Here is a 22,862-nt window from a genome sequence, read left to right as displayed (position 1 = left end):
AGCATTTAAAAATCATTTGGATGTGTAATTGAATAGGAAGGGTTTGAATGGATATGGGCCAACTTCTGATAAATGGGACTAGATTAGGTTATGATATCTGATCGGCATGTACGAGTTGGACCGAAGGGTCTTTTCCCATGATGTACATCTCTATGAGCGTGTTTGAGTGTCAATCGGGAACTAATGATTGAGAAGAAGATGGACCAAATAGTTTCAAGGACAAGTTCATTAGAAATAATCAACTGAAGGATATAGGGTTTTTAATTCTCAGTAAAGGAAAAAAAAGTGCAAATTCATTTCGCATATAACTTTAACAGTCAAGGGAAGCATTTTGTGAAAATCTCTAATCGTTGAACTTCTACTTGGAATTTAGCCGATGACATTGCTAATAGCTGACTTAGTTAGCTATCGTTTATAGCTGAAAGACTGCTTACAACTCCAGCGAAATATTTCCGAGAAAAATGCCTTTTCATTTATTTTACAAGACATTATCATCCTGGGGGTTGCCGAGGCCCTGAACTGGACTAACCATGCAAATACAATATCTACAAGTGCAAATGGAAGGCCAGGAATCCAACAATGTGTGATCCACCTCCTGACTCCCCAAATCCTATCCACCATTTATCAAGCACATGTCGACAATATGATCGAAGACGAGCCATTTGCCGAATTAAATGTAGCTGCACCAACACCCAAGAAGCTTGACAATGCATTCAGGCAATGCAGCCTATTTCGTTGGCACCACATGCATCACCATTCCCTCCATGACCGCTCTGTGACAATCCTGGATTTCGTTTTACATATGAACATGTCCGGTCACATCAGTGTGTGCCTTCTCCAAGACGCAGTAAAGGAATTCACCCAATATTCGTCGACAGCACCTTCAAACCCCACAGCAGCAGATAGATGGCAACACGACCATATACAACTTCCCTTCCAAGCCTGTCACCACCCTGACTTGTAAATATAACACCATTCCTATTATAGTGTCTCTGGATCAAAATCCTGAAACTCCTTTCTTTGCAACATTATGGGTGCACATTACACTTGTGTCTTGGTGTCCTTAGTGCAGAAAGTGTTGCCTGGGTGGAGTGGCGCAACACGTTTTGCCTCCTTGACAGCGGTGAGATTACTTGAGCTCGCTTCCAACCAGTCTTGTGTCTTCCCTGTTTCTTCTCAACGGCCTTGTGTGCAGTGCCATGGATAGTGTCCCTGAGAAAGTCCCGTCTCTGCGGAGCATCTCATTGGACTTGGACTTGGGTTTGAGACTTAGATGGGACCAATTAGAATTCAATACAAACTATGGATTGAGAATGTCTCGTGGAAAAGAAGTAAGCATTTAATAGACTCTGGATTGCCTGTGTCCGATTGAACCAGTGATTGTTCAAAGGACAACAGACCGAGGGTGTCTGATGAAACCGCTTTTTTTTAGTATGGACTCTGACTTTGTCTGATTTGACCACTGTTAATCCAATGCAGACTCCGAGCTGCGTGTGTAGAGTATGTGTCTCGTCCAACATTATCAGCGGCTGCCCATTCTGACATGGTCCACTCTATTTATCTCCACTTTTTATCCGAATGCAAAGGACGGGGAGGTTTAACGAACGTACATCGATTCTAACTTTCAAAATTGAAACTTTAGTTGTTAGCATTAATAGGTTGATTTAAAAAAAAGAATTCCCTCCAAAATTCAAGAAATGCCTGTGCCTTTTGACAGGCTGTTCTGTCTTCTGTCCAACCCACACACAACTTCCGATATTGATTTATTGAATGTTATTGTGTTCCAGTGCCACCAACCCCGCTGAAGATAACCCGCCTCGACTCGCCCTTCCTCGCTCTCCTCTGCACAACAGCTGGCTTCTTCCCGGGGCAGTTTGAACTCGTGTGGTATAAAAATTTCTCCGAAATCACGTCTGGCATCAGCATCAGGAAAATCCTAAACGAAGAGGGTTTATTTCAAGTTTCCAGCGAGCTCAGTCTTCCGGAGAGGGGCTCAGTCTATACCTGCCAGGTTTCTCACGTCGCACTCGGCGTCCCGGCAAATATCAGCTACACGGTTCCAAACCACGGTAAGGGCGACGGGTCTTCAGTATTGATTTAATCACGATCTTTGTTATATACTGGAACCAGCGACGGGATTTCTGTCTACACTAATCTTCAACATTAAAAATACAAGGGTCCGATTCATTCCCGCACACTCGGGACTCCAGCCGAAATCAAACTTGACGCCAATATTTTAAAGTATTGCTTAGCCGTCAGCTTAAAATGACCACAAACTGCATTCAATCCGCGCCATGTTCGGGATTAGCAGATCAATACCCAGTTCCCCTGTCTGACACGCGGTTCCATCCCTAATGATAATAAATCAGTCCTAAGCGAATATTTATCCTGCCAATCCACACGACAGAATCAAATGATCTGCTCACTCTCACATTGCTTTTTGGGAAATCGTATACAAAATGGTCGTCACATTTTCTTTATTACAGCGGCGAGCACACTTCGAGTAGCTCATTGGCTTTCAAGGGGCCTGAACGGCGCTATGTAAATGCCAGCTTCCTCTTTTCCGTTGACTGGGTATTGTTACCATCGAGCACTGCATTAGAAATTAACGCGAGGATGAGAATTAGCTTTAGCTCCCGTTTAGCAGTGTCAGAGACCAGATCCAATAAAAGACCAAGGGGAGAATATTCTTGAGGTTCCCTGATGTATACAATGTTCAGTGTAAACTCCGCGGAACTCATGGAGAAAGGTTCTGGGCATTTTAGTACTACCCCTCAGCTGCATTGTAGTAAACTCTCAAGCGCACAGTTCTGTGTCTAACACATTGGTTGTCTCCAGTTCCCTCTCTGTTGTTCTCCCTCCCTTTATGTAAAGACATACACACAAACATTCTGCGTCTAATAGTTTCTCTATATTTCCTCATTGAATCTCTATCCTTCAGCTGGCCGGTTCCACACCATTAACATCTTCCGTTTGATTTTGGGGATCGTGGTGATGGTGTTGGGGACCGCCTTCATTGTGGATCATTTAAAGGTAAGGGAATCATTTGTTGCTTCCATCATTGTAACGAGATTAAAGGAATTTTTTTTTAAATACAGGAAACAAATTACATCATCCTTCATTAGTGACATTCGGTATCTGCACGGATGGATGTGCGAGACATTAGCTGACCCTTTACTTTCTTATCAATTCAGTACGTACTGTAAGAACAAAAATGAACCCTATCACTGAATGCTAACGTGTCGTTCAGTGCTAACACCCACCTCGCACTCACTGTGTCACACGACACCAGGTGAAGTCCTGACCAGGGAGCATAAGATTTCACATAAACCTGTTGGACTGTAACTCGGTGTCGTGCGACTTGTCCACCCAATCCAACCGCCACCTCCACATCATCACTGTCACCTGACACTTCAATTTCTCCTTGCTGCCTCTTACACATGCAGCACTCGTTTACAGTATCATCATTCAGACCGTGTTGCTATCGCAATCATTTCTCAGCCGTTGTTCATTGCGCAGGGATCTCACACTCACTTATCCAGTAATTATCTCTTAATTAGTGCTGCGTCCAACAAGCAGCTCTCCCTCTCTCATTCGCCTAACCACCATTCACCCACACGCACCTTAATCTTTCACTGCCTGCGTCTCATACAGGGATATCTCTAATTATGAGCATCCAGTTTTTATTTTCGGTTTTTTAGTAGTTCAGGTGCACTGTGTATCGCAAATCTCACTTTGAGTTACTGCCCCATCTCTAAACTATTTCATACTCACACCACGCTCTAACTCAGATACCTATCTCTGTTACTCTTTCACACATTACTCTCTCCTCATACACATATGCATAGCGATAGACACACGCACACATTCAGTTTCCCTCCCTCTCTTACATAACGCGTACTAGTCTCACATTCACGGTTATTTAGGCAGCCATTCTGGGATGTAAAAACACCGTTGCTCTCTTCAGCAGAAAAGAAGCGAATCGGGCAATACAACCGGTCATTGCTCTTTCTTGCAGTTTTACATTATTTTGTTGCGAAATTGTATCTGTTCAATCGACATCCAAAGACAATTTCTAAGTGGAACAGAGATGATACAATTAAAAATTAGGCACGTTTCAAAACATTGCACTGCCTGTTAAAGCTAATACTTGTTGGTACATATCAGTTAAACTGCGGTGTATTTACTTTGTTCTCACTACTTTTCGGCAACCTGTTCAATTTACTGAACAAGAGTTCCAATGTCAATAATACGCTAATAATATGGTTTTTTCCATGTCTGGTTGACATACATTATCTGTCTGGCTACCAGACCCATTACTGGCACAGACCCCTCACTGTCACAGATCCAGTACTGGAACAGACCCCTCACTGTCACAAACCCATTACTGGTACAGACCCCTCACTGTCACAGACCCACTACTGGGACAGACTCCACACTGTCTCCCTGTTTGTCATACCCAGCATGAGCAAAACCAACGTAGTGTACAAAATCTCATGCAAGGACTGCACAAAACACTACATAGGACAAACAGGAAGACAGCTAATGATCCGTATCCATGAACACCAACTAGCCACGAAACGACACGACCAGCTATCCTTAATAGCCACACACGTGGATGACAAGCACGTGGATGACAAGCAACATGAGTTCGACTGGGACAACACTGCTATTATAGGACAAGCCAAACAGAGAACAGCCAGGGAATTCCTAGAGGCATGGCACTCATCCACAGATTACATCAACAAACACATCGACCAGGATCGAATATACCGGCCACTGCAGCGGACAGCTGGAACTGACAACTGGAAGCGGCAGATACAAATCACTATAAATGCCGGAGGAAACATCACAGAAGCGCTTCACAGGAGGCTCCCTAGCACTGAGGATGTCACCGAGACAGGGGACGAAACGTCTGCAACACAAATTCCCAGCTCGGCGAACAGAACTACAACAACGAGCACCCGAGATACAAATCTTCTCACAAACTTTACCCAGTACTGTCACAGACCCATTACTGGTACAGACACCACACTGTCACAGACCCAGTACTGGTACAGACACCACACTGTCACAGACCCAGTACTGGTACTGACCCCAGACTGTCACAGATCCATTACTGGTACAGACACCACATTGTCAGAGACCCAGTACTGGTACTGACCCCACACTGTCAGAGATCCAGTATGGTACTGACCACACAGTGTCAAAGACCCAGTACTGGTACAGACTCCACATTGATGCAGACCCACTACTGGTACAGACTCCACAATGTCACAGACATAGTACTGGTGAAGACCCCACACTGTCACAGACCCAGTGCTGGTACAGACACCTCACTGTCACAGACCCACTACTGGGACAGACTCCACACTGTCTCCCTGTTTGTCATACCCAGCATGAGCAAAACCAACGTAGTGTACAAAATCTCATGCAAGGACTGCACAAAACACTACATAGGACAAACAGGAAGACAGCTAATGATCCGTATCCATGAACACCAACTAGCCACGAAACGACACGACCAGCTATCCTTAGTAGCCACACACGTGGATGACAAGCACGTGGATGACAAGCAACATGAGTTCGACTGGGACAACACTGCTATTATAGGACAAGCCAAACAGAGAACAGCCAGGGAATTCCTAGAGGCATGGCACTCACCCACAGATTACATCAACAAACACATCGACCAGGATCGAATATACCGGCCACTGCAGCGGACAGCTGGAACTGACAACTGGAAGCGGCAGATACAAATCACTATAAATGCTGGAGGAAACATCACAGAAGCGCTTCATAGGAGGCTCCCTAGCACTGAGGATGTCACCGAGACAGGGGACGAAACGTCTGCAACACAAATTCCCAGCTCGGCGAACAGAACTACAACAACGAGCACCCGAGATACAAATCTTCTCACAAACTTTACCCAGTACTGTCACAGACCCATTACTGGTACAGACACCACACTGTCACAGACCCAGTACTGGTACAGACACCACACTGTCACAGATCCATTACTGGTACAGACACCACATTGTCAGAGATCCAGTATGGTACAGACCACACAGTGTCAAAGACCCAGTACTGGTACAGACTCCACATTGACGCAGACCCACTACTGGTAGAGACTCCACAATGTCACAGACACAGTACTGGTGAAGACCCCACACTGTCACAGACCCAGTGCTGGTACAGACACCTCACTGTCGCAGACCCACTACTGGTACAGACTCCACACATTCACAGACCCGGTATTGCTACCGACCCCTCAGTGTCACAGTCCCAGTACTGGTACAGACCCCTCACTGTCACAGACCCAGTACTGGTACAGACTCCACACTGTTAGAGATCCAGTACTGGTATAGAAACCAACTATCACATACCCAGTACAAATACAGACCCCACACCGACACAGACCCAGTACTGGCACAGACCCTGCACTGTCACAGACGCAGTACTGCTACAGACCCCGCACTGTCAGAGACCTAGTACTGGTACAAAAACCACACTGTCAGAGACTCACTACTGGTACAGACGCTGCACTGTCGCAGACCCAGTACTGGCACAGACTCCACACTGTCACAGACCCAGTACTAGAACAGACACCACACTGTCACAGACCCAATACTAGTCCTGACCCCACACTGTCACAGACGCAGTACTGGTACAGAACCCACACTGTCACAGACCCAGTACTGGTACAGACTCCACACTGTCACAGACACAGTACTGATACAGAAACTGCACTGTCGCAGACCAAATACTGGTACAGAGCCCGCACTGTAACAGACCCAGTACTGGAACAGATCCCTCACTGTCACAGACCCAGTACTGGTACAGACTCCACACTTTCACAGCCACAGTTCTGGTACAGATCCAGTACTGGTACAGATCCGCTCTGTCACAGACCCAGCACTGGTACAGAGCCCACACTGTCACAGACCCAATACTGGTACTGACCCCGTACAGTCACAGACCCAGTACTGGTACAGATCCCACAATGTCAGAGACCTAGTACTGGTACAGACCCCACACTGTCACACTCCCAGTACAGGTACAGGCTCCACACTGTCACATACCCAGTACTGGTACAGATCCCTAATTGTCACAGACCCAATACTGGTACAAACCCTGCAGTGTCACAGACCCAGTACTGGTGCAGACTCCACACTGTCACAGACCCAGTACTGGTGCAGACTCCACAATGTCAGAGACCCAATACTGGTACAGACTCCACACTGTCACATACCCAGTACAGATACAACCACATACCGACACGGACCCAGTACCGGTACAGACCCTGCATTGTCACAGAAGCAGTATGGTACAGACCCCGTACTGTCAGAGACGCAGTACTGGTACAGACCCCACACTGTCACAGACCCAGTACTGGTACAGACCCCGCAGTGTCACAGACCCACTACTGGTGCAGACTCCACACTGTCATAGATGCAGTACTGGGACAGACCCCTCGCTATCAGAGACCCAGTACTGGTACAGACTCCACACTGTCACATATCCAGTGCAGATACACGACCCCGCACCAACACAGACCCAATACTGGTACAGTCCCTGCACTGTCACTGACACAGTACTGCTACAGATCCCACACTGTCAGAGACCCAATACTGGTACAGACTCCATACTGTCACAGAACTAGTACAAGTACAGACTCCACACTGTTAGAGAGCCAGTGCTGGTACAGACTCCACACTATCACAGACCCAGTACTGGTACAGACCCTGCACTGTCACAGACCCAATACTGTTCAGACCCCGCACTGTCACTGATCCAGTACTGGTACAGATCCCATACTGTCAGAGACCCAGTACTGGTACAGATCTCTCACTGTCACAGACCCAGTGCTAGTACAGACCCCACACTGTCAGAGACCTAGTACTGGTACAGACCTCACACTGTCACACACCCTGTACTGACAGTGTGGAATCTGTACCAGTATTGGGTCTGTGACAGTGTGGAGTCTGCACCAGTACTGGGTCTGTGACAATTAGGGGTCTATACTAGTACTGGGTATGTGACAGTACCCAGTACCCTGTACTGGTACAGACGCCACACTGTCACAGACCCAGTACAGATACAGATTCCACACTGTCAGATACCCAATACTGGTACAGACTCCACACTGTCACATACCCAGTATAGATACAGCCCCACACCGACACTGACCCAGTACTGGTACAGACCCTGCATTGTCAAAGAAGCAGTATGGTACAGACCCCGTACTGTCAGAGACCCACTACTGGTGCAGACCCCACACTGTCACACACCCAGTACTGGTACAGATTCCACACTGTCAGAGACCCAGTACAGATACAGCCCCACACCGACACTGACCCAGTACTGGTACAGACCCTGCATTGTCACAGAAGCAGTATGGTACAGACCCCGTACTGTCAGAACCCAGTACTGGTACAGACACCGTACTGTCACAGACCCACTACTGGTGCAGACTCCACACTGTCAGAGACCCAGTACTGGTACAGACCCCACACTGTCACACACCCAGTACTGGTACAATCCCTGCACTGTCACAGACACCGTCTTGCTACAGATCCCACACTGTCAGAGACCCAGTACTGATACAGACTCCACACTGTCACCGAGCCAGTACAGGTACAGAATCCACACTATTAGAGAGCCAGTACTGGTACAGACGCTGCACTGTCGCAGACACAGTACTGGTACAGTCCCCACACCGACACAGGCGCAGTACTGGTACAGGCCCTGCACGGTCACAGATCCAGTACTGCTACAGACCCCGCACTGTCAGAGACACATTACTGGTACAGGCTCCACACTGTCACAGGCAAATACTGGTACGGACTCCACACTGTCACATACCCAGTACTGGTACAGACCCCTAATTGTCACAGACCCAGTACTGGTACAGACCATGCAGAGTCACAGATCCAGTACTGGTGCAGACACCACATTGTCACAGACCTAGTACTGATACAGACTCCACACTGTCAGAGACCCAATACTGGTACAGACTCCACACTATCACAGACCCAGTACTGGTACTGACCCAGCACTGTCACAGACCCAGTACTGCTACAGATCTCACATTGTCACAGACCCAGTACTGGTACAGACCCTGCACTGTCACAGACCCAGTATTGGTACAGACACCACACTGTCACCGACCCAGTACTGGTACAGAGTCCACACTGTCACATACCCAGTACTGGTATAGACCCCTAATTGTCACAGACCCAGTACTGGTACAGACCCCACACTTTCACAGACCCAGTACTGGTACTGACACCAGACTGTCGCAGACCCGGTATCGGTACAGACTCGACTCTGTCACAGACCCAGTACTGGTACAGACTCCACACTGTCACAGACAAATACTGGTACAGACCCCTCACTGTCACAGGCCCAGTACTGGTACAGACCCCTTACTGTCACAGACCCAGTGCCGGTAAAGACCCCGCACTGTCACAGACCCAATACTGGTGCAGACTCCACACTGTCACAGACCCAGTACTGGAACAGACACCTCACTGTCACAGACACAGTTCTGGGACAGTCTCCACACTGTCACATATGAAGTGCAGATGCAGACCTCACACCGACACAGACCTTGTGCTGGTACAGACCCCACACTGTGACACACCCAGCCTTGGTACAGACCTCACACTGTCACAGACCCAGTACTGGTACAGACCCCATACTGTCAGAGACCCAGTGCGAGTACAGACCCCACACTGTCAAAGACCTAGTACTGGTACAGACCCCAGACTGTCACAGACACAGTACTAGTATAGGCCCCACACTGTCACATACCGAGTACTGCTGCAGACCCCTCACTGTCACAGACCCAGTACTGGTACAGACCCAGCACTGTCCTAGACCCAGTACGAGTACAGACCCCACACTGTCACACACCCAGTACTGGTACAGACTCCAAACTTTCACATATCCAGTACCGATACATGACCCCACGCCGACACAGACCCAGTACTGGTACAGTCCCTGTACTGTTACAGACGCAGTACTACTACAGAATCCGCACTGTCAGAGACCCAGTACGGGTACAGACTCCAAACTGTCACAGACGTAGTACTGGTACAGACCCCACACTGTCAGAGACCCAGTACTGGTACAGATTCCACACTGTCACAGACCCAGTACTGGTACAGATTCCACACTGTCACAGATCCAGTACTGCTACAGACCCCGCACTGTCACTGACCCAGTACTGTTACAGACCCCGCACTGTCACAGACTTAGTACTGGTACAGACCCCATACTGTCAGAGACCCAGTACTGGTATAGGCCCCCCACTCTGTCACCGACCCAGTACTGGTACATATCCCGCACTGTCACAGATCCCGTTCTGGTTCAGACCCTGCACTGTCACTGACAGATTACTGGTAGAGATAACATTTAAATAACATTTAAATAGTGGAATGGATGGAACTGGCTCATGATCCCATGTTAATTTCATTTCGAGTGCAGCTAAATGAAACTAATGTGCCAGTACTACATCTTTTCAAGTATTCGCATTCTGAGCAGTTGAAATTACCCAGATTTGGATTTCCAGTTTGGAGCATCTTATTCATCAGATATAACAGCGTGTGGTGACAACATAGAATTTTCTCTGAAGCCTGTTTGGTCCATTACAGATTCATAACTTGTTGATTCCTGGTCAATTATGAATGCACAAGCCAAAGAAAAATATTGTGCTCTTAGAATCGACCTGCAGAGCTAAAGGTTTAGTCTGTTTTTGTATACAGTGTATCTCCAAATAGTTTGGATTGCATCGCATGGCATGTTTCATATTATTGATTTCGAGAGTGTAGTGCTGGAAAAGCACAGCAGGTCAGGCAGCATCCAAGGAGCAGGAGAATCGACGTTTCAGGCATAAGCCCTTCACCACCATTCCTGATGAAGGTTTTCCTGCTCCTTGGATGTTGCCTGACCTGCTGTGCTTTTCAGGAATCACATTCTCGACTCTGATGTACAGCCCTCACTTTCTCCTCCTTCGTATTATTGGTGTACCAGATTTAAACTCTTCAATAACCTTCACCCAGTCGATTATCCTATGAGCCCCATTCTTTACTCCCAGTGTGATATCCTCAGTGTGATACCATCCTCAGGAGATAGAATGTTTGTTGTGTCATATTATAGGCTTTTGTGTGGTTCCTTTTAAAGAAAACTGTCATTTTTTTAATCTATTCTCCAAGTTTAAACAAATCAATCTGATGACTGTATATCTCATCTAGTCCGGTTTATATCTTATACAGCATTTCACTACACATTTAGTAAAGACTTAGTCTGCTAAGTTGATGCTCTGTGTTACTAATTTATTTGCCCTGGGTCTTCTTCAGTTGTCATATCAATTCGTTGCTAGAAACTTAAGTATTTAGTTTCCTGATCCAAAAAGTCCTTCCTGAAGCTGATTTATAAATAATCCTTTTCATCGACCTTTCTTTCTGGTAATGTGTTTCCGTATACTTTTGAGATGTAATCTAGCTAAACCAGTTGTCATATCCACTGACTTGGGCACTTTAACATGATTCATTGTATATTCCCTTTCTTCCCCATTCCTTGCTCCGAGTTTCCTATTCTTCACTAACAATTCCATAAAACACAGTCTCCTTTCACTGTTTATTGCTGTTCATTCCTTTCACATGCTCTAGGTGATGGATACAAGTTCACGTTTAACAAAACCTGTGTGGTCTGAAAAAGCTTTTACGTAATGCATTTCCAGCCTGGGATATTTCTAGTCGGTTTTCTTTACTCTATTGCTCAGTGCTGAGCTCTGTGTGATTGCCATTTATTGATTGCAGATTAGCTGCGTGAGACCAAAAGTTATAATTGCTAGTTCCAGGGATAAAGAAAAAAAATCTTCTGCAATTACTTCTAAGTTATGTAGTCATGGAGCATTGAGGCAGACTCTGCGATCTAAACCCAAACTAAGTTAGCCCCCCCTGCCTGTTCCTGCAAACCGTTTGTATTCATGTACTTATCGAAGTGTCTTTTAAACATTGTAACTGTGCCCACACCCATCACTTGTGCAGAAAGTTCATTCCACACGTGAACCAGATTCTGTGTAAAAAAGTTGTCCCCCACGTCTTTTTTTCAATCTCTCTCCTCTTACCTTAAAAATGTATACCTTCCCCTTGTCTTAAAATCCCCCGTTCTAGGGTAAAATACCTACCATTAATCCTAAGAATATTCTTCATGGTTTTATGAATCTCTACGAGGTCACATCTCAATCCCAAATTCGTTCTCATTCCTGGTGCATCTACCTCCAAGGCCAACTAACCATATGCTGCAGTATGGCCCCAAAGCTGCTATCCCTAATATTTCTACTATTAATGTTGAGTGGATCTTAGATAAAGATGGATAGGTTTTTGACTAGTAAGTGAATCAAAGGTTCTGGGGAGTAGACGAGAGAATAAGGTTGAGAAACATATCTGCCATGATCGAATGGTGGACAAGGTTGATGGGCCGATTAGCCTAAATCCATCCCTAAGCTCTTACAGTTTCAGAATCTTACCCGCCTCTCAGATGCAATTGACTGTATTTAACCAAAAGAGAAAATGCTGAAAAATCTCAGCAGGTCTGACAGCATCTGTAAGGAGAGAAAATAGCTGACGTTTCGAGTCTAACTGACCCTTTGTCAAAGCTTTTATGCTTTTCTGACTGTATTTAACCTTGGACTAAAACCTGGTGAGAGCCAATTGGTATTATTGGAGCGACTTGACCAAATCGTCATTGTTAGGAAGGAACAGAAATGTTGCTCTTGCATACTGAAGTTAAAGCTAACATTGCATTGTCTTCCTAGCTGCTCACTGCTCCTCATCTACCTCACATTCCATTCCATATGCATATATCTTAATTCTTCCCTTAACTGAGAATTATTAATGCCTTCTGAAGAAACCTCGATGTAATGCCGTGACAGAGCTGCCAGTTGTCTCAATTAATCAATGAAATTACATAACGTCTGAGGTTTGCAGCAATACCTACAAAACAGGAGCTAGACGGAAGTCTCACGCCCACTCAGATGTAGATTCTGACAATGAATCGAGAGCGCAATGTCTGTGGCGCATCTTTTAAGAAATAAGCTTGAACATCGTTTTTTTTAAAAAAAAAAGAATAACTAAATTTCGACTTAACCCATGATCTGTTGATGCATGCAATGCTTCCGCTTCGTTTTCAACCTGTTTTCTTGTTAACAGTCACATACCTAATGTCATCAACTGCTCGCACATTCACTTGGAGGAATTGTTTCAACGGCGGAATGGAAAGCGGCAAGTCGAATTGTACACAGCTTTGACAAAGGGGCAGTTAGACTCGAAATGTCAGCTCTTTTATAGAACATAGAACATAGAAGAATACAGCGCAGTACAGGCCCTTCAGCCCTCGATGTTGCGCCGATCCAAGCCCACCTAACCTACACTAGCCCACTATCCTCCATATGCCTATCCAATGCCCGCTTAAATGCCCATAATGAGGGAGAGTCCACCACTGCTACTGGCAGGGCATTCCATGAATTCATGACTCGCTGAGTAAAGAACCTATCCCTAACATCTGTCCTATACCTACCCCCCCTTAATTTAAAGCAGGCAACATCCTGGTAAACCTCCTCTGCACCCGTTCCAGTGCCTCCACATCCTTCCTATAGTATGGTGACCAAAACTGCACACAATACTCCAGATGCGGCCGCACCAGAGTCTTATACAACTGCAACATGACTTCAGTACTCCGGAACTCAATTCCTCTACCAATAAAAGCCAGTACGCCATATGCCTTCTTCACCGTACTATTTACCTGGGTGGCAACTTTCAAAGATCTGTGTACATGGACACCAAGATCCCTCTGCTCATCCACACTACCAAGTATCCGACCATTAGCCCAGTACCCCATCTTTTCTCTCCTTACAGATGCTGCCAGACCTGCTGAGATTTTCCAGCATCTTCTCTTTTGGTTTCGAATTGCACACATCTTTTTGCATGAAATAAAGGTGAATTGGAACGAATGAACATTTGCAATTTTCAGCGCTGATGCCTAACACGGATTTTATTTGATGATAACTTTTTTAAAATCATGTCACGTTAGACTAGCGACATATTTCTTGCGCACAGAGTTATGCACCAGCTGAAATACTTCGGAACAACGGTCCAGCCCCAATGGAAAACAGATGTTGCTGGAAAAGCTCAGCGGATCTCACAGCATCTGTGGACAGGTCATTTCAGGTCCAGTCGCCCCTTCCTCAGAACTGATAGCGAGCAGGAAAAAGTTGGTGACATGCAGAAGATGGAAATTTGGGGTGTTTGGGGGGGGGGGGGGAGCAGATGTGGAAGGGGGTAAGATGTGAACGGCAGGCAGGAACAGAGCCCGAAGAGAGACTAGAACAGTTGGGCAAACAAAGGAATGAGTAACGATCGATCTGGGAGAATGAATAGCTACTAATGGGGTCAACTAGTGGCTAACAATGGGTTTTGTATCATAGCAGACTATGTGATAACAAGATTTAGAGTCAGAGTCAGAGATGTACAGCATGGAAACAGACCCTTCGGTCCAACTTGGTGTGTGGGGATTGGGCTAGGACATGGCAGAAGTTGCCTCAGACCCTAAAATTGTTCAACTCAATATTGAGTCCAAACATTTGTAGAATCGAGCAGTCATTTATTCCACAGTCTCCAGTAACCTGACCCTCCTGGTCTTGGATTCTGCCCATCCAGGTGCTGTGTCACATATGCAATGTGTACTGCAGTTTTGTCAAGGGACTTGCAACCCCCACTGTAACTTTCACAGTTAGATCAGTAAGGTGCATCTCTACTAAACAATCATGTTGCGTAATTATACCTTCTATTATTGAATTGTCTTGTAAAACTTGTTTTATTTACGGTGGTGTAAGGGCGGCTCATGTTGAAAGACACAAATTGGCCGAAAGGGTTCAACAGAATAAGACAGTCTCTTCCAACTTTAAGACACAAAATGACAGATTCCACTCTCGTTCATAAAGGCATATTGTCCCATTATGTGAACAGCACCAGTTAGAACAGTTCATGAACCAACCAACTTAACTTATTAATCAGCTGTAGTTTTTAATCAGATATAGTTTTTTAAAAAAATAATTGTTTGTTTATTTGCAGTTATTCACAATGATGAGAAATAGGTTCGAGTTAAAGATTCTTCAGTTAATCATAGAGTTAGATTTCAGCATGAGCATAGATACATGTACAACCAAAGTATAACAGAAGCATTAGGGGAAAAACATTTAAACATAGATGTAAATGTTAATTAGTCTCAAGAAATGTTTTCTCTTATCTCTAAAAAGATGCGTAATACACCCTGAATGAAATAGATTGGCTGAAACTTATTAATCACAAAGTGCTAACAGTAGAAGTAGGTATATAACTTTACACTTTGTAACTAACTTATAACAGAAACTAATATTATGAATCCTATAGCAGTTTGTTAAAACCAACCGTCATATATATATAGATAGATGGAGCAGTGGAAAATACTATGAATAACAGAATTACAGCAGTCCTTAGAGATAAGCAAGTCTGGGACATACTAGAGGAGTTTAACCAGTAACTTTGGACTGTTAATTAATAGGATGCACAAAAAGATTCCAAGGCCTGAAGAATACAATGTCTGTTAAATGCCATGAGATCATGGGAACCTGAGGCTGTCATAGGAATGCCCATCACTGATTAGCTGTTTCACGGGATTGGGCATATGGAATAAGAGAGAAAAACATTGTGACCATGCTGAATGTGATTATTGTAACACAAAATGTATAAAAATGCTATATTTCACTGTAAAGATTTGAATGTGTCATTGATCTCGCCTCCAACCTGAGCCAAAGATTAAGGGAATAATTGTGTTCTCACATCGAGGCCAGATTTGGGGAAAATCCTTTAGCCCTCTCCATCATTAACTGGTTTCTACTTGAATAAAAGTCTGCCACTTGCCTGAATTCTGCCTGCCTCCTGAGTCTTTGTCCCTGGTCAGTTGGCGGTGGGGGGGGGGGGGGAGTTTGGGGGAGGTGGGGGTATGCTCCTAGAAGTGGATAGTTTGCTTTTCTTTCCCCATCTTTCTTAGTCTTTTCTCATTAGCTATTTGGCCCCTTCAGTCAATTGCCACATAGCCTCTCATTTAGCACTGCAACTGACTCCAGCAAACTCCCCATTAATTGATGCAATTATTAAAATGTATCTCAGTTCAAGTATTCCTACTCAGTAAGAAAATGGCCCAGCTGGCAGGAGAGCTGAATCTAAGATATTCCATTCAGGAATATCCAAGGTTAAATGTGGACACAGCACATTTTCAGGGAAGTTTGTATAATATGACCTTTGGGTGCTTTGTGGAATATAGTCTGTCAAATGTTTTGAATCTTGCAATAAGAGGTTCATAGAAGATATGCTTGTTTATTATAGTTATACATAGTCAAAAATGTGTTAGTATAACCAATCCATTATGATATCTATCCTCCAGGAATAGTTAGTTCTTAGCACATTTACCCAATGTCTTTTTTCCTTTCTTCCTGAATGTGGTGAAACGGTTAAAAATTATGTCCCAATACATGTGTGAATCTAACCGGAATGGAGGTGTTGCTTAGTCCCGTGTGAATCTTATTACACACCTCCCCGTGTGAATCTTCTTATCTGTATGTAACCAGAATGGAATGTGTTTTTTAGCCTTGCTCTGCTGTTCACATGAATGTTTATATCTGGAAAAGAGTATATCAGCTGGAAAAGTCTCCAGTTCGGTGAGTCTGCTCCGGGGTTACGTTTAACCGCCGAGCGTGGGTTGTTGGCAACCGCTCTACGAGAACTGACGGCTCCCAGTTCCGGTAACATGTAGAGTGAGTATAAGCCAGACCCGTTGGTTGTGGCGACGCTGCGGGGAATAAAATGCCCATATTCTAGCAGACTCGCCTCTTGGTCATTTGTTCTGTGTCAGACTACTCTCCTACGAACCTGACCTTGAGAATTTTTTTTAAAACACTGAACCTAGTAGGTTTTCAAACCATTGGTGAATAGATCCAATTTCAAATTATTTAGAAAATTTGAGTCCTGAGGAAGGATCACTCGAATTGAAACATTAACTCTGATTTCTCTGCACAGGTGCTGCCAGATGTGCTGAGCTTTTCCAGTAATTGCCGTTTTAATTTCTGTTGTTTGATTTACACCTTTGGCAGATCTTTTGATTTTTATTAAAATTAATTAGCATGTTTACACCTCCCCATCCAGACAAGGTGCTATGTATTACTTTGAATGTGAAAGCACTGCAAAGAGCTTTCAATAATACTTTAAAAAATTAACATATATATAGGTTCAGGAAAGATTTGCCAGGATGTGACTGGAAATGGAGGGTTTGAAATATAAAAATAGACTGGCAAGCCTGGAGTGTCAGAGATTGAGGGCTGACCTCATTGGGATTTATAAAATCAAGAGGGGCATAGATAAAGTGAATGGCAAGAGTATTTTCTCTAGGGTGGGCGAGTTCAATACTAAGAAGCATATTTTTCAGGTGAGACAAGAAAGATTTAAAAGGACACGAGGGGCAATTTTATTACACAGAGAGTGGTTTGTTTGTGAAACACTGCCTGAGAAAGTGATGGATAAAGATAGAGTGACAGCATTTAAAAGACATTGGTTAAGTACATGAATAAGAAACATTTGGAGGGATATCGGTCAAGTGCAGGCAGGTGGAACTAGTTTAATTTGTGGAGCTAGTTAATCCCAACGGTCTGAATCCATGCTGTATGATACATGAATCTATGAATCCGGAAGCATTTTTCAAAGGGAAACTGACATCAGGTGACAGCAACATGAATTTGTTTATTATCTTAATGCAACAAAATGTCTCAAGGTGATTTGAAAGATAATTAAAAAGATGTTTGACATAGATTTATCTAAGGAATTCTTGTTCCAAGAATTGGAGTTGAAAGGTGTGGTGCTGGAAAAAACACAGCATGTCAGGCAGCATCCGAGGACCAGGAGAGTCAACATTTTGGGCATAAGCCCTTCATCAGGAATGTAGAGAGGGAAGGGGGCTGAGAGATAAAGGGGTGGGATTGGGGCTTGGAGGACGGTAGGTGGAATGGTGATTGGTGAATGCAAGTAAGAGGTAATTGTGATAGGTTTGTGGGGAAGGTGGAATGTATAGGTGGAAAGGAAGATGAACAGATAGGTAAGATCAAGAGGGAAGTACCGAGTTGGGGGTTGGATCTAGGATGAGCTGGGCGGTGGGGAGATTTGGAAGCTGGTGAAGTCAATGTTCATATAGGCTGTAGGTTCCCAAGGCAGATGATGAGGCATTCTTCCTCCAGTTGGTTGGTGGTTTTGATTTGGCAGTGGAGGAGGCCCAGGATTTGCATGTCCTTGGGGGAATGCGAGGAAGAGTTGAAATGGTTGGCCACAGGACTGTGCAGTTGCTTGGTGTAAGTGACCGGAGATATTCCCTGATCTGCTCTGTGAGTTGGCTTTCTGTCTCCCTGATGTAGAGGACACCACATTGAGAGTAATGATGCAGTAAATAAAGTGATTTGCAGGAAAATCTCTGCCAGATTTGAAATGATGCTTCAGGCCTTGGGCAGAGGTTATGGGAGAGGAGTTGGTGCAGGTTTTGCACTTTGTGCAGTAGTGGTGAAGGTGTCAGCTGTAGTGGGTGGGTTGGTGGAGAATGCAGATAGGGCTGGAGAGGGAAATATATTTTTAGTGTTGGGCTTTGACTGTAGATGGCAAAAATGGCAGAGGATAAAGTACTGTATCTGGAGATTTGTGGGTGAATGTGAGGACTGGGGGTTTCTATTCCTGTGGTTGGGGGTTTGGGGTTTGAGGGTGGAGGCATGGAAAGTGAAGGAGATGTGAGGGCATTGTTGATCATGTAGGAGGGGCAACTGCAGTCACTGAAATAGGACGACATCTGGGAAGTCTTGGAGTGGAATTGCTCCTCCTGGGAGCAGATGCAGCAAAGGCAAAGGAATTGGGAGTAAGAGATGGTGTTTTTATAGGAGGGGGTGTGGGAGGAGGTGTAGATAAACTAGCTGTGGGAATGGGTGGGTTTGAAATAGATGTCGATGTTGAGTCAGTCGCCGGAAATGGAGATGGAGAGTTCCAGGAAGGGGATTGAGGTCTCGGAGATGGTCCATATGAATTTGAGGTCAGGGTGAGAGGTGTTAGTGAAGTTGATTAACTGTTCAGTCACCTCGTGGGAGCACGAGGTGGTGCCAATACAGTCATCAATGTTGCAAAGGAAAAGGTGGCGAATGGTGGCAGTGTAACTGCAGAAGATGGACTGTTCCACATAGCCTGCAAAGAGGCAGGCATGGCTGGAGCCCATGCGGGTGCCCATGGCTACCCCTCTTGTCCATAGGATGTGGGAGGATTCAAATGAGAAATTGTTGAAGGTGAGAACCAGTTCCACTAATCGAATGAGAGCATTGGTGGAGGGAGACTGTTTGGGTTGGAGGCAGAGGAAGAAACAGAGGGTTTTTATGCATTCATCATAGAGGATGGAGGTGTACTTGGACTGGATGTCTATAATGAATATGAGGTGTTTGGGACCGAGAAATCAAAAGTCATCAAGAAGGTGGAAGGTGTGGGTGGTGTCCTGGACATATGTGGAGAGTTCATGGACCAAGGGGATAGGATGGAATTGAGATATGAGGAGATAAGTTCAGTGGGGCAGGGCTAGGCAGAGACAATTGGTCGACTGGGATAATCAGGTTCGTAGATTTTGGCTAAGAGATAGAACCAGGCACTGCAGGGTTGGAGCACTATGAGGTTGGAGGCTGTGGTTGGGAGATCCCCTGAAGTGATGAGGTTGTAGATGATGGCTTGGTGATGGGAGGTGGGGTCATGGTCGAGGGTCCATTAGGAAGAGGTGTCAGAGAGTTGGCATCAAGCTTCAGCAAGGTAGAGGTGAGTGTGCCATGCTACCACTGCGGTCCCCCACCCGCCCTTGCCCACTGGTTTGGTGGTGAGGTTGGGGTTGGAGCGGAGGGAGTGGAGGGCTGTGAGAGTGAGAGGTTGGAGTGGGTGAGAAGGGGTGGACAGGCTGAGGCGGTCGATATATAAGTGGTAGATTTAAACCAGCATCTAAAAGACATAACTAAAAGCAAGGGAGTGGGGGCTCCATAGGTTCGGGAGCGATTTTGTTAGGATATCCCAGAGATTGCTCAAAATCAGAGCTGCTCAAAACACTAGGTATTGGTAGATGTTCAGACCCTGGAGTCTCCTATACTATTGCGATTAGAAAGAAAAAGTGTGGTGACATCATAGACTGAAAAATAAAAAAAGAAGAATGAGAAAAAACAAAGTGTTTCCAAATCAGCGATGTCATACAGTCCAACCAGTCCATGCCGACATAATCTCCAACGAAACTAGCCCCACTTGGTTGCTGCAGGCTCTGGACACACTGGTCATTCTCTCACTTTTCATTACAGGTGTAGTGGAGCAGAGCAGGTGCTCAAAACTGAGATGTATTCAGACTATCAGGAGGTATGGAAAGAGGCATGAGAGAGACACTAGCTCCCCTCTCCTGGAGTCTGTGTGTCTGCATCTTTTTAAAAAATATTTGTTCATGAGGTTTGGAAGTCAGTGCCAAGGCTGGCATGTGTGGCTCATATTTAATTACCTCTTGGAATGAATGTCTTGTGAGGGCCATTTCAGAGGGGCAGATAAGAATGAACCACGTCGTTACTCAAACTGTGTCAAGATGGCAGATTTCCCTTCCCAAAGAGCATTAATGAAGCAGGTAGGAATCTACACATTAAGAGCAGGTCATTCAGCCCTGCCATTGTATAAAGTCATGGTTGATGTATTTCAGAACTTGATTCCCTCACAGGTTTTGAGAGGCTGGATATGCTGAGACTTTTTTCACTGGAGTATAAGAGGTTGAGGGGTGACCTTATAGAGCCTTATAAAATCATAAGGAGCATAGATTAGGTGAATAGCAAGGATGGATTTGCCTAGGCTGGGGGAGTTCAAGATTCGGGGTCATATATTTAAAGTGAAAGAAGAAAGAGTTAAAAAGGACAAGAAGGGTAATTTTTTCACACAGAGGGTGGTTCAAATGCGGAATGAACTGATAGTTGAAGTGGCAACTGCAGTGGAGATGATGGCCTCATGGTATTATTGCTGATTCATCAATCTAGAGACCCAGGTCATGTTTCTAAGGACCTGGATTTGAATCCTGCCATGACAGGTTGTGGACTTTGAATTCAACAAACATCTGGAATTGAGAGTCTAATGATGGCCATGAAACCATTGCAGATTGTCAGAAAACCCTGTCTGGCTCCCTAATCTCTTTTAGTAGCATCCCTCCCCTTCCATTGGGGAGAAGGTATAAAAAGTAGTATACACATGTAAACAGATTCAAGAACAGCTTCTTCCCTGTGGTTATTAGACTTCTAAATGAACCTCTGAAATTTTAAATATATTGTTGATTTCAATCTCTGCACCTTTACTGCAGCTGTAACATTGTATTCCTCACTCTGTTTTATTACCCTAAGGCACTTTGAATGGTATGATCTGTCCGTATTGCACACAAAACAAAACCTTCCACTGTACCTCGGTGCATATAGCAGTAATAAATCAAATCAAATCAGAAAGGACTCATATTGATTCCAAGTGAAGATTACAAATTTGAAATACTGTTTCTTTAAATTCTGGAAAGTTCAAAGTCAGTTCACAGTACAATTTGCTTCAGATCCTGGGTGAATTTCAGGTTTATTACAATAAAATCAAAATACTGCAAATGCTGGAAATTTGAAACAAACACAGAGAAGACTGGAGAAACTCAGCAGATCTGGCAGCATCTGTGAAGAGAGAAACAAAGTTAACAGTTCAAATTTGGTATGACTTCTTCAAAGAGGAGATAGTTAAGATGCAAGGTATGATCCCACTAAGAGGAATGGGAGGAGAAACAAATCCAGTGAGCTGTAGAACATGGAAATATAAGCTTTGAATCTAAGATGGACTAGTTCCTGAGATCCTATTTTTAACTTTGCAAAACAAAGTCCCTACTCTCTGATTCATACTACTCAGCCAATTTCCAAAAATATGTAAAAATGTTACTTCCTCGCATTCTTTCTGCTTCTTTTGACCAGAATATTAACATGTATCTCCAAGTTCTTGCATGCTAACGATAGCATCATACTGTCTATTAGAATTCCTACAGTGTTGAAACAGGCCCTTTAACCTAACAAGCCCACACTGACCCTCCAAAGAGTAACCCACCCAAACCCATTCCTTTACTCTATATTTAACTCTGACTAATGCACCTAGCCTACACATCCCTGAACAATATGGGCAATTTAGTATGGCCAATTCACCTAACCTGCACATCTTTGGAGTGTGGAAGGAAGCTGGAGCACCCAGAAGACACCCATGCAGACACGGGGAGAATGTGCAAATTCCAAACAGACAGTCGCCCGAGGCTGCAATCAAACCCGGGCCCCTCCCACTGCAAAGCAGTCGTGCTAACCATTGAGCCACTGTGCTGCCCATGCTATGGTTGGTGAACTTATCACAATCATGCTTATTTCCATTAACTCTCCCTCATTCTCCCTTCCTTTAAGGAAACCAATCACAGCTCCTAGTTACCACTGTACTGAAAAATCTTCATCCCATTCATCATTCTTGTAAATATCACACATATCCTTTCAGGGATATTTCCATCCTTTCCCTTAAGTCAGCATCCTCATCCTAAGTTTGGTGACTATTAGTTTTTTAAATTTACTTTTGGAATATGGCATTCACTGGTTGGGTAAACATTTATCGCTCAACCTTAGTTGTCCCTCATATGTGGTGGTGATCTGCCTTCATAAACTGCTGCATTCCCTTTGGGGCAGGTAT

General features: G+C 44.7%; 1 protein-coding gene across 1 annotated transcript in view; it reads left to right on the top strand.

Moving 5' to 3' along the window:
• LOC122558644 overlaps positions 1 to 22,862 on the top strand; it is a 28,194-nt gene that overhangs the window by 2,747 nt on the left and 2,585 nt on the right. Inside the window, exons 3-4 of the mRNA XM_043707442.1 lie at positions 1,788 to 2,069; positions 2,942 to 3,033. Coding sequence (XP_043563377.1) covers positions 1,788 to 2,069; positions 2,942 to 3,033 — 374 coding nt within the window. The remainder of the gene's footprint in view (positions 1 to 1,787; positions 2,070 to 2,941; positions 3,034 to 22,862) is intronic.

The sequence above is a fragment of the Chiloscyllium plagiosum genome, chromosome 17 (genome assembly GCF_004010195.1).
Source record: "Chiloscyllium plagiosum isolate BGI_BamShark_2017 chromosome 17, ASM401019v2, whole genome shotgun sequence".
NCBI lineage: Eukaryota > Metazoa > Chordata > Chondrichthyes > Orectolobiformes > Hemiscylliidae > Chiloscyllium > Chiloscyllium plagiosum.
The sequence above is the reverse complement of the archived record's forward strand: the minus strand, read 5'-3'. Positions and strand labels throughout refer to the sequence as shown.